Genomic DNA, 12598 nt, shown 5'->3' on the forward strand with positions numbered 1-12598 from the left:
CCAGCTCAGGCCCCCCAACACTTAATATATTCACCTGGCCCCGTTCCACCGCTGCGCGCCGCCATCTTCCCGGTCCTCTGTCTGTGACTGGTCAGTCAGAGGGCGGCGCCGGCACGCATTAAGCGCGTCATCGCGCCCTCTGAACTGAAGGTCACAGGCCGAGGACCGGGAAGATGGCGGCGCGCAGCGGTGGAACGGGGCCAGGTGAATATAGCCGATACTCACCCTCCTGGCGGTCCCTGCTTCTCTGTTGGAGATCGCGGTGTGCGTTCAGTGTTTACGCATACCACGATCTCCTGGGAGCGTCACTCTGAGGCCCAGACTGCGCCGGCGCTTGCGCACGCGCAGTCTATAAAGGTTTCGGACAGAGTGACGCTCCCAGCGTTATATATATATATATATATATATATATATATATACAGTGGGGCAAAAAAGTATTTAGTCAGTCAGCAATAGTGCAAGTTCCACCACTTAAAAAGATGAGAAGCGTCTGTAATTTACATCATAGGTAGACCTCAACTATGGGAGACAAACTGAGAAAAAAAAATCCAGAAAATCACATTGTCTGTTTTTTTAACATTTTATTTGCATATTATGGTGGAAAATAAGTATTTGGTCAGAAACAAAATTTCATCTCAATACTTTGTAATATATCCTTTGTTGGCAATGACAGAGGTCAAACGTTTTCTGTAAGTCTTCACAAGGTTGCCACACACTGTTGTTGGTATGTTGGCCCATTCCTTCATGCAGATCTCCTCTAGAGCAGTGATGTTTTTGGCTTTTCGCTTGGCAACACGGACTTTCAACTCCCTCCAAAGGTTTTCTATAGGGTTGAGATCTGGAGACTGGCTAGGCCACTCCAGGACCTTGAAATGCTTCTTACGAAGCCACTCCTTCATTGCCCTGGCGGTGTGCTTTGGATCATTGTCATGTTGAAAGACCCAGCCACGTTTCATCTTCAATGCCCTTGCTGATGGAAGGAGGTTTGCACTCAAAATCTCACGATACATGGCCCCATTCATTCTTTCATGTACCCGGATCAGTCGTCCTGGCCCCTTTGCAAAGAAACAGCCCCAAAGCATGATGTTTCCACCACCATGCTTTACAGTAGGTATGGTGTTTGATGGATGCAACTCAGTATTCTTTTTCCTCCAAACACGACAAGTTGTGTTTCTACCAAACAGTTCCAGTTTGGTTTCATCAGACCATAGGACATTCTCCCAAAACTCCTCTGGATCATCCAAATGCTCTCTAGCAAACTTCAGACGGGCCCGGACATGTACTGGCTTAAGCAGTGGGACACGTCTGGCACTGCAGGATCTGAGTCCATGGTGGCGTAGTGTGTTACTTATGGTAGGCCTTGTTACATTGGTCCCAGCTCTCTGCAGTTCATTCACTAGGTCCCCCCGCGTGGTTCTGGGATTTTTGCTCACCGTTCTTGTGATCATTCTGACCCCACGGGGTGGGATTTTGCGTGGAGCCCCAGATCGAGGGAGATTATCAGTGGTCTTGTATGTCTTCCATTTTCTAATTATTGCTCCCACTGTTGATTTCTTCACTCCAAGCTGGTTGGCTATTGCAGATTCAGTCTTCCCAGCCTGGTGCAGGGCTACAATTTTGTTTCTGGTGTCCTTTGACAGCTCTTTGGTCTTCACCATAGTGGAGTTTGGAGTCAGACTGTTTGAGGGTGTGCACAGGTGTCTTTTTATACTGATAACAAGTTTAAACAGGTGCCATTACTACAGGTAATGAGTGGAGGAAAGAGGAGACTCTTAAAGAAGAAGTTACAGGTCTGTGAGAGCCAGAAATCTTGATTGTTTGTTTCTGACCAAATACTTATTTTCCACCATAATATGCAAAAAAAATGATAAAAAAACAGACAATGTGATTTTCTGGATTTTTTTTCTCAGTTTGTCTCCCATAGTTGAGGTCTACCTATGATGTAAATTACAGACGCCTCTCATCTTTTTAAGTGGTGGAACTTGCACTATTGCTGACTGACTAAATACTTTTTTGCCCCACTGTATATACTAGATGGTGGCCCGATTCTAACACATCGGGTATTCTAGAATATGTATTTATGTATCTATAGAGCAGCCACATAGTATGTAGCACAGGCCACGTAGTATATGGGAGCCATGTAGTATATAGCAGACAAATACTACGTGGCCTGTGCTATATACTATGTGGCTGCTATATACATACATATTGTAGAATACGCGATGCGTTAATACAGGCCACACAATATATAACAGTGGCCACGCAGTATATAACAGCCCACGCAGTATATAGCGGCCACGCAGTATATAACACAGGCGACGTAGTATATAACACAGGCCACGCAGTATATAACACTGGCCATGTAATATATAGCACAGCCCACACAGTATATAGCAGCCACATAGTATATAACACTGCCCACACAGTATATAACAGTGGCCACGTAATATATAGCACAGCCCACGTAGTATATAACACTGCCTATGTAGTATATAGCAGCCACGTGGTATCTAACACAGCCCACGTAGTATACAGCAGTGTGGGCACCAACAGAGGCCACATAATATATAACACAGCCCACGCAGTATATAGCAGCCACGTAGTATATAACACTACCTACGTAGTATATAGCAGCCACACGGTATCTAATACAGCCCACGTAGTATACAGCAGTGTGGGCACCATATCCCTGTTAAAAAAAAATAAAAAAAATAAAAAAATAGTTATATACTCACCCCCTGGGATCCACCAAAGCTCCAGCGATAGGCGCGCAGCTGCCGCCATCTTCCATTCCCAGGATGCATTGCGAAATTACCCAGATGACTTCGCGGTCTCGCGAGACCGCTAAGTCTTCTGGGTAATTTCGCTATGCATCGCTGGGAATGAAGGATGGCGGCAGCGCGAGCGGCTCAGCGGACTACGGAGGGTGAGAATAGCAGGGTTTTTTTTTTATTATTTTTAACATTAAATTTTTTTACTATTGATGCCGTATAGGCAGCATCAATAATAAAAAGTAGGGGACACACAGGGTTAATAGCAGCGGTTACGGAGTGCGTTACCCGGCATTAAGCCTATATGAGCGGTGACTGGAGGGGAGTATGCGGGCTGCGGGCACTGACTGCGGGGAGTAAGGAGCGGCCATTTTCTTCCAGACTGTGCCCGTCGCTGATTGGTCGTGGCTGTTTTGCCGCGACCAATCAGCGACTTGGAATTCCATGACAGACAGAAGCCGCGACCAATGAATATCGTGTGACAGACAGACAGAAAGACGGAAGTGACCCTTAGACAATTATATAGTAGATATATATATTGTAGGGATTTCACTCACTCAGGTGCGACGGCTGACACTCAGGAGGCACGTTCCTTTAACCCCTTAGTGACAGAGCCAATTTGGTACTTAATGACCAGGCCAATTTTTGCAATTCTGACCACTGTCACTTTATGAGGTTATAACTCTGGAACGCTTCAACGGATCCCGCTGATTCTGAGATTGTTTTTTCGTGACATATTGTACTTCATGTTAGTGGTAACATTTCTTCGATATTACTTGCGATTATTTATGAAAAAAACGGAAATATGGCGAAAATTTTTAAAATTTTGCAATTTTCAAACTTTGTATTTTTATGCCCTTAAATCAGAGAGATATGTCATGAAAAATAGTTAATAAATAACATTCCCACATGTCTACTTTACATCAGCACAATTTTGGAAACAAAATTTTTTTTTGTTAGGGAGTTATAAGGGTTAAAAGTTGACCAGCAATTTCTCATTTTTACAACACCATTTTTTTTTAGGGACCACATCACATTTGAAGTCATTTTGAGGGGTCTATATGATAGAAAATAATGAAGTGTGACACCATTCTAAAAACTACACCCCTCAAGGTTCTCAAAACCACATTCAAGAAGTTTATTAACCCTTTACGTGCTTCACAGGAACTGAAACAATGTGGAAGGAAAAAATGAACATTTAACTTTTTTTTGCAAACATCTTAATTCAGAACCATTTTTTTTATTTTCACAAGTGTAAAAACAGAAATGTAACCATAAATTTTGTTATGCAATTTCTCCTGAATACGCCAATACCCCATATGTGGGGGTAAACCACTGTTAGGGCGCACCGCAGAACTTAGAAGTGAAGGAGCGCCGTTTGACTTTTTCAATGCAGAATTGGCTGGAATTGAGATCGGACACCATGTCACATTTAGAGAGCCCCTGATGTGCCTAAACAGTGGAAACTCCCCACAAGTGACACCATTTTGGAAACTAGACCCCTTAAGGAACTTATCTAGATGTGTGGTGAGCACTTTGAACCCCCAAGTGCTTCACAGAAGTTTATAACGTAGAGCCGTGAAAATAAAAAATCGCTTTTGTTTACACAAAAATGATCTTTTCGCCCACAAATTCTTATTTTCACAAGGGTAACAGGAGAAATTAGACCACAAAAGTTGTTGTGCAATTTCTCCTGAGTACGCTGATACCCAATATGTGGGGGTAAACAACTGTTAGGGCGCACCGCAGAGCTTGGAAGAGAAGGCGTGCCGTTTTACTTTTTCAATGTAGAATTGGCTGGAATTGAGATTGGACGCCATGTCGCGTTTGGAGAGCCCCTGATGTGCCTAAACAGTGGAAACCCCCCACAAGTGACACCATTTTGGAAACTAGACCCCTTAAGGAACTTATCTAGATGTGTGGCGAGCACTTTGAACCCCCATGTGCTTCACAGAAGTTTATAACGTAGAGCCGTGAAAAAAAAAAATTGCATTTTTTTCTACAAAAATGATCTTTTTGCCCACAAATTTTTATTTTCACAAGGGTAACAGGAGAAATTAGACCACTAAAGTTGTTGTGCAATTTCTCCTGAGTACGTCGATACCCAATATGTGGGGGTAAACCACTGTTTGGGCGCACCGCAGAGCTTGGAAGAGAAAGAGTGCCGTTTTACTTTTTCAATGTAGAATTGGCTGGAATTGAGATCGGACGCCATGTCGCGTTTGGAGAGCCCCTGATGTGCCTAAACAGTAGAAATCCCCCACAAGTGACCCAATTTTGGAAACTAGACCCCCCATGGAACTTATCTAGATGTGTGGTGAGAACCTTGAATGCCCAAGTGCTTCACAGAAGTTTATAATGCAGAGCCGTGAAAATAAAAAAAAAATTTTTTTCCACAAAAAATATTTTTTAGCCACCAAATTTTTATTTTCACAAGGGTAACAAAAGAAATTGGACCCCAAAAGTTGTTGTCCAATTTGTCCTGAGTATGCTGGTACCCCATATGTGGGGGTAAACCACTGTTTGGGCGCACGGCAGAGCTCGGAAGGAAGGAGCGCCGTTTTGGAATGCAGACTTTGATAGAATGGTCTGCGGGTATTATGTTGCGTTTGCAGAGCCCCTGATGTACCTAACCAGTAGAAACCCTCCACAAGTGACCCCATTTTGGAAACTAGACCCCCCAAGGAACTTATCTAGATGTGTGGTGAGAACTTTGAATGCCCAAGTGCTTCACAGAAGTTTAGAATGCAGAGTCGTGAAAATAAAAAATATTTTTTTTTTCCACAAAAAAGATATTGTAGCCCCCAAGTTTTTATTTTCACAAGGGTAACAGGAGAAATTGGACTGCAATAGTTGTTGTCCAATTTATCCCGAGTACGCTGATGTGCCATATGTGGGGGTAAACCACTGTTTGGGCGCACGGCAGAGCTCGGAAGGGAAGGAGCGCCTTTTTGGAATGCAGACTTTGATAGAATGGTCTGTGGGCATTATGTTGCGATTGCAGAGCCCCTGATGTACCTAAACTGTAGTAACCCCCCACAAGTGACCCCATTTTGGAAACTAGACCCCCCAAGGAACTTATCTAGATGTGTGGTGAGAACTTTGAATGCCCAAGTGCTTCACAGAAGTTTAGAATGCAGAGTCGTGAAAATAAAAAATATTTTTTTTTTCACAAAAAAGATATTGTAGCCCCCAAGTTTTTATTTTCACAAGGGTAACAAGAGAAATTGGACCCCAGAAGTTGTTGTCCAATTTATCCCGAGTACGCTGATGCCCCATATGTGGGGGTAACCCACTGTTTGGGCGCACGGCAGAGCTCAGAAGGGAGGGAGCACCATTTGACTTTTTGAGCGCAAAATTGGCTGTCGTGTTTGGAGACCCCCTGATGTACCTAAACAGTGGAAACCCCCCAATTCTAGCTCCAACCCTAACCCCAACACACCCCTAACCCTAATCCCAACCTCATCCATAATCCTAATCACTAACCCTAACCATAATCACAACCCTTACCCCAAAACAACCCTAATGTCAACCCTAACCATAACCCTAATCAAAACCCTAAATCCAACACACCCCTAATCCTAATCTCAACCCTAACCTCAAACCTAACCCTAATCCCAATACACCCCTAATCACAACCCTAACCTTAACCCTAATCCCAAACCTAACCCTAATCCCAAGCGTAACCCTAATGCCAACCCTAACCCTAATACCAACCCTAATCCAAACCCTAACCCTAATCCCAGCTCTAACCCTAACTTTAGCCCCAACCCTAGCCCTAACTTTAGCCCCAACCCTAACCCTAAGGCTACTTTCACACTTGCGTCGTTTGGCATTCCGTCGCAATCCGTCGTTTTGGATAAGAAACGGATCCTGCAAATGTGCCCGCAGGATGCGTTTTTTGCCCATAGACTTGTATTGCCGACGGATCGTGACGGATGGCCACACGTCGCGTCCGTCGTGCACTGGATCAGTTGTGTTTTGGCGGAGCATCGGCACAAAAAAACGTTCAATGAAACGTTTTTTGTACGTCGCATCCGCCATTTCTGACCGCGCATGCGTGGCCGTAACTCCGCCCCCTCCTCCCCAGGACATAGATTGGGCAGCGGATGTGTTGAAAAACTACAGCTGCTGCCCACGTTGTGCACAATTTTCACAACGTGCGTCGGTATGTCGGGCCGACGCATTGCGACGGCCCCGTACCGACGTAAGTGTGAAAGAAGCCTAACCCTAAGTTTAGCCCCAACCCTAACCCTAAATTTAGCCCCAACCCTAAATTTAGCCCCAACCCTAGCCCTAACCCTACCCCTACCCCTACCCCTACCCCTACTCCTAACCCTTCCCCTACCCCTACCCCTAACCCTACCCCTAACCCTAACCCTAACCCTACCCCTAATTTTAGCCCCAACTGCTGTTCTCCTGCCGGCCGGCAGATGGAGACAGATGGCGGGTGCACTGGGCATGCGTCCGCCATGTTCTGCTGCCGGCGGCCAGGAGGAGCAGCAAGAGGATCCAGGGACCTAGGTGAGTATGCTAGGGTCCCCGAATCCCCCTATTTCTCTGTCCTCTGATGTGCGATCACATCAGAGGACAGAGAATTACACTTTACTTTTTTTTTTTTTTTTTTTGCGGTCGCCGGTAAACAGTTAATTACCGGCGATCGCAAAACAGGGGTCGGTAATACCGACCCCGATCGTGCTCTTTGGGGTCTCGGCTACCCCCGGCAGCCGAGACCCCAAAGATTCTCCCGGTGCCGGCCGGCGGGCGCACTGCGCATGCGCCCGCCATTTTGAAGATGGCGGCGCCCACCGGGAGACACGAGGAGCATCGGGGGAGCTAGGTGAGTATTGGGGGGCCACCTGGGACCCCTTTTCTCTGTCCTCCGATGTGCGATCACATCGGAGGACAGAGAAATTAAAAAGAGATCGCTTTTTTTTTTTTTCTTGCGATCGCCGGTAAACGGTTAATTACCGGCGATCGCAAATGCGGGGTGGGTTAAAAACCCCCTGAATCATGTTCTCTGGGGTCTCGGCTACCCTCGGCAGCCGAGACCCCGGAGAAAATCGGCCTCTGGGGGGCGCTATGGACTTTTTCCACAGCGCCGTTAATTAACGGCGCTGTGGTTTAAGTACCCTTAGCGGCCGCCGTTAAAAGGCGTATCGGCGGTCGCTAAGGGGTTAAAAGTTCACAGGGTTTATTGCTTCATAAACCACATGGCAAAAATAACAGAAAACAAATAGCCTTTGGCTCAGGGAAGAAAAGCAAGTGTCCAGTCCTTCAGGCTCAGTCCTGGAGCCTTAACACACTCAGGAGGGTTTCACCTCCACACATATCTGCTGTGTAAAGCATTAGCCTGTCTTATATAGAGCTAACCACACCCAGGAACCCATCACAGACATGTGGTCTGACATCACCACAGGTCCTGAAACACATATATATACATGGTTATGGGCTACATCACAGCGACAAGCCACCTATGTATGTATGTATATATATATATATATATATATATATATACATATATATATACACAGTGAACTATGTATGGGTTTATTGTGTGACTAGTGATAATGTAACTTCTGTCCTGAAGGCAGGTCTCACCCAGGTGTTAATGTGTATTTTCCTGAGACAGCAGACTTCTGTCTCCAAATCTCACCAAGGGGGTTGTGCTGTGATCCAAGAAGAAAGGGAACATTTGACACATTCTAGCTCTTTGGAAGAGAGATGTCACTGACAGTCTGACACTATCTGTGGGAAGCTTTACAGGAAGAATCTCAGAGAAATAATATATTCATTGGGTGCGCAGCCATGGTCCAATCAAAAAACAAGCAATTAGAATATCAACTTGAGGGGCTGGTCTAGAAATCTGACCTCCAGGTTGACTATAAATTTAGCTTGTATACTTGCAAAAATTGTTCACATGTCAGGGCAGCCAAAGTTGATGTGTTCCACCAACTCCATATTCCCCCCCACACACACACACACAGAGCAGAAGCAGACTACAAGTTAGCTTTTTCTGTAAGTTTCTCTCTTGTTATTTTTCTTACTTTAAGCACTGAACCTTTTTGTATTAAAGCATAAAATTTTAACAAGTTGAACCTTGAATGTTATAAAAGAATTCATAGCCTTAAACTGTATGATCCATATGAGTGGTAGACAGTATTAGTACTATTTCCGGGACTCACTGCCCGTGTATTCTGTGAGTGGTGGCAGTGTTTATGAGCAGGTGTGTAGCCTGGGTCGGTGTGTGATTTATGCTCCTATTACATCATAGGACAGAAGTTAAATGCTGGACAGAGAGGGGAGATAGATTAATCCTTACAGGCACAACCCCAAGTCATGTGCTGAGAGTGGGTACGTGACGAATTAGTGACACCACGGAGAGGGATCCGTGAAACTTAAATAATGACTTTTGGGCTCTCATTGGCTATAAGCCATAATCATTAACATTAGCAGAAAAAAACATTTGAAATAGATCACTGTTTGTAATGACTATATAATATATGAATTTCACTTTTTGTATTAAAGAACTGAAACAAATTAACTTTTTGATGATATTCTAATTTTGTAAGAAGCATCTGTGTGTATGGCACTCGTCGTTTAGGCTGGGTTCACATTACGTTTCACCAGTCCATTAAACGGCATAACGCGGTGTAACGCAGTCCGTTAAAGCTGTTATTAAGCTCTATTTCGGGCAGATCGCTAGCGCATGCCCAAAATGGGCGTGCGCTAGCGATGTGCCGTCATTGAGTGACGGACCCTGGGATGCGGGCTGCAGCGTTTCCGGGTCTGTCACCGCTAGCGCAGATAGAGCATCTGCTAGATCTATCTGCACTAGCGCAATGGCATGTCGGCACTTGCGTTGACACAGCCCGTTTAACGCATGTGTTGAACGGGCTGCTTTAACACAATGTGAATCTAGCCTAAGCGGTTAGAGGAGTTGTGTAGGTTTCAGATAAAAGTCTGCAGACTCAACTCAACTAGGCTTTATTGGCAGGACCAAAATACGGTTAGTATTGCCAAAGCAAGGAAAATAAATGTAAAAGGTGAGGGTTGGTAAACACTCTGGTATAATGCAAGTGGGTGGGCGGTAGTATGCAATTTGCATACTTGAAGTCACGTGTTGACTAGACTCAATTTGCTGCTCTCAATATATGTGAATTAAGAGAAGCTGGATGAGTGTATTCGGCATGTGACCTCAAGTACGAAAACCATGTGACCACCCACTTTCACCAGGAATACCATTAAACTCACCTACCAGATCTGGCGCCATTCCAGCAAATATTGGTATCGTGTCTGCCAGCATTCATGTGACATTGTTATGTCACATGAGCACTACAGCTCACCGGTTTCTGATGGCTGTCACCTTGACTCGTGTCAGATGACACTGTTCCGTCTGACAGAACAGTGAAGGTTGCAGTCCATCAGCGGTTGTGGTTGTCACCTGTTACAGCTGGTAGACACGTCGCTGGAACGGCGCTGGGTCCGGAAGGTGAGTCTAAGTTTCTTTTTTGTTTTTTTATTTAATTTACCGTATATATGGGTAAGTACAGCAATAGTAGTGCACATCCGCTGTAGTGAAACTACATAACAAGCTTGCACAACTACTTCTGATGCTGTTTATTAGCAAAATATAACAAATAAATCAGTAACTTTTTTGTTTAAAGAAACTATTCCCTTACCTTTTTTGATCTCCTTCACTTGAATCTTTTCTGCACACATTTTATATGCTTCAGACTGCTGATATTCTCTAAGTTCTTTTATGTACTGTTGTTTTTCCTTCTCTGCATCATCCAGATACCTCTAAAACAAAAATTATCCATGAAAGTCTGCAAACAATCTACAGTCTACATAACAATCCACGCAGCTATTAACTATAGCAAAGAACAAACGTGCATCTGCACTGCATGCTTTTTTTGGAATAAGTATTCCTCATTTCCTGCTTATCCGGTAGTGTAAATAGGCTTCCAATCACCAAATCAATGACAAAATGTTTGTTTGTTCGGTGAAATGAGTTTCAAGCTTAAAGTTAAAGTTAATGAGGTCACACTGCTAAACCTATGGTTCAAGCAAGTCAGAAAATCCAGCCGGGTGGATTTCTTTGTGACTTACTTCCATATGACCTACCCTAGGTGTCACAATGCAACCCCATTCACTTGTATTGCACTGCAATTTACCAGCTATACATGACAATCTTTGGCCTCACAACCTCAGTCATGGCCAAAGTCATTGTGTGGCCCTATCTCAGGGGTGGGGAACCTCAGGCCCCAGGGCCAATTACGGCCCTCAATGACCTTTTATCAGGCCTCCGAGCAGATTGTCAGGGACCACATTCTTGGGCAAGGAGCTGTATTTTGATTGCCACCAGCTCATTAATTTTTTCTTAGCACACACGCAGTGTTCACTACTGAACACTGAAGGGCATGCAATGAAAGATCACGTCCTGAAACCAGTGCCAGAGTCAGGATGTAGTTTGTGGGCGGAGTTTGTTCGACCCCCGAAGGATGGTATAAATATCCAAATGGCCCTTCACAAAAAAAAGATTCCTCACCCCTGCCCTATCTGGACAATACTACTTGCTATTGCAAAGGGAGAAATCGGCTTATTTCAAGTGTAAAATGCATCACACTTTTGCTTTTAACCATTTTAGTACAGACAATTTTTCGTTTTTTCCCCCATTACCATAAACTTTTTTGCCATCAACTTTACATTTTTCTGTTGATATTGCCATACAAGCTTGCTATTTTTGAAAAAAAATTCCAAGTCTGATAAAGAGTGCAATTTCAACATAATTCTTGGGTTTTCTTTATACAGTGCTCATTCTGAGGTAACAATGACTCGCCAACATGATAATTCAGGTCAGTAGGTTTTACAACAATACGTATCCAGTTTTTAGGGGGGGTTCAATTAATTTACTGGTGAAAGAAAAAACAAACAAACAATGAAATTTGAAAAATCAAATTTACCTGTTGCTAATTTCTGTGACCCAGAAGAAGTAAAAAAAAAAAAAAAGAAAAAAAAAAAACACAACTAAAGTAGATACCAACATGATGGAAAGAGGCAAAAACAGTGTAATTTTTAAAATGTAAAAAAAAAAACTTTTTTGCCTAAAATACAAAGTAAATGAGTCATCTTCCACTTTCTTAAATGTTCACAGTAACAGTAATTGTGACCAGGGGTGCCCAAACTTTTACATGCCACTGTAGATCCAATGAGTTCAGAGAGAACAAAAAAAGGAAAACAAAAACAAACACTTTTTTATTAAAAAGCAATATACGTGTAGGCTGCATCCAGCCTTCCTCAGGTATATAGGAATGATTACCCAGTCAGCTCTTAGGCTGGGTTCACATTGTATTTATATGGTACGTTAGACAGACTATGTTACACCGCGGCATAACGCGGTGTAACGTAGTCCGTTAATGCCACAATTATCCCCTATGTCGGACGCATCGCTAGCGCATGCCCACAATGGGCGTGCGCTAGCGATGTGCCGTCATTGAGTGATGTACCTTGGGACGCGGGCTGCAGCGTTTCCGGGTCCGTCACTGCTAGCGCAGATAGAGCATCTGATATCTCTATCTGTGCTAGCGCTAGCAAAATTCGGCACTTGCGTTAACAACAGCCCTTTAACGCATGTTAATGGGTGGAGTTATCAATGATAGCAAAACATTTACTAGGCCCCCTTCACATGTATGCGTCTCCAGTAAATGTGGTATCTGTTTTTTTTTTTCACGGTTGCCTTACATACCCATTAAAATTTAAGCTGCTGTGTACATGTCCATGTTTTTACACAGACTGTGTGTCCGTGTAAACCACACAAAGCAATG

General features: G+C 44.0%; 1 protein-coding gene across 1 annotated transcript in view; it reads right to left on the reverse strand.

Moving 5' to 3' along the window:
- HMG20B (high mobility group 20B) overlaps positions 1–12598 on the reverse strand; it is a 740474-nt gene that overhangs the window by 371499 nt on the left and 356377 nt on the right. Inside the window, exon 5 of the mRNA XM_069767875.1 lies at positions 10454–10574. Coding sequence (XP_069623976.1) covers positions 10454–10574 — 121 coding nt within the window. The remainder of the gene's footprint in view (positions 1–10453; positions 10575–12598) is intronic.

The sequence above is a fragment of the Ranitomeya imitator genome, chromosome 1, assembly GCF_032444005.1.
Source record: "Ranitomeya imitator isolate aRanImi1 chromosome 1, aRanImi1.pri, whole genome shotgun sequence".
In the NCBI taxonomy this organism is placed as follows: Eukaryota; Metazoa; Chordata; class Amphibia; order Anura; family Dendrobatidae; genus Ranitomeya; species Ranitomeya imitator.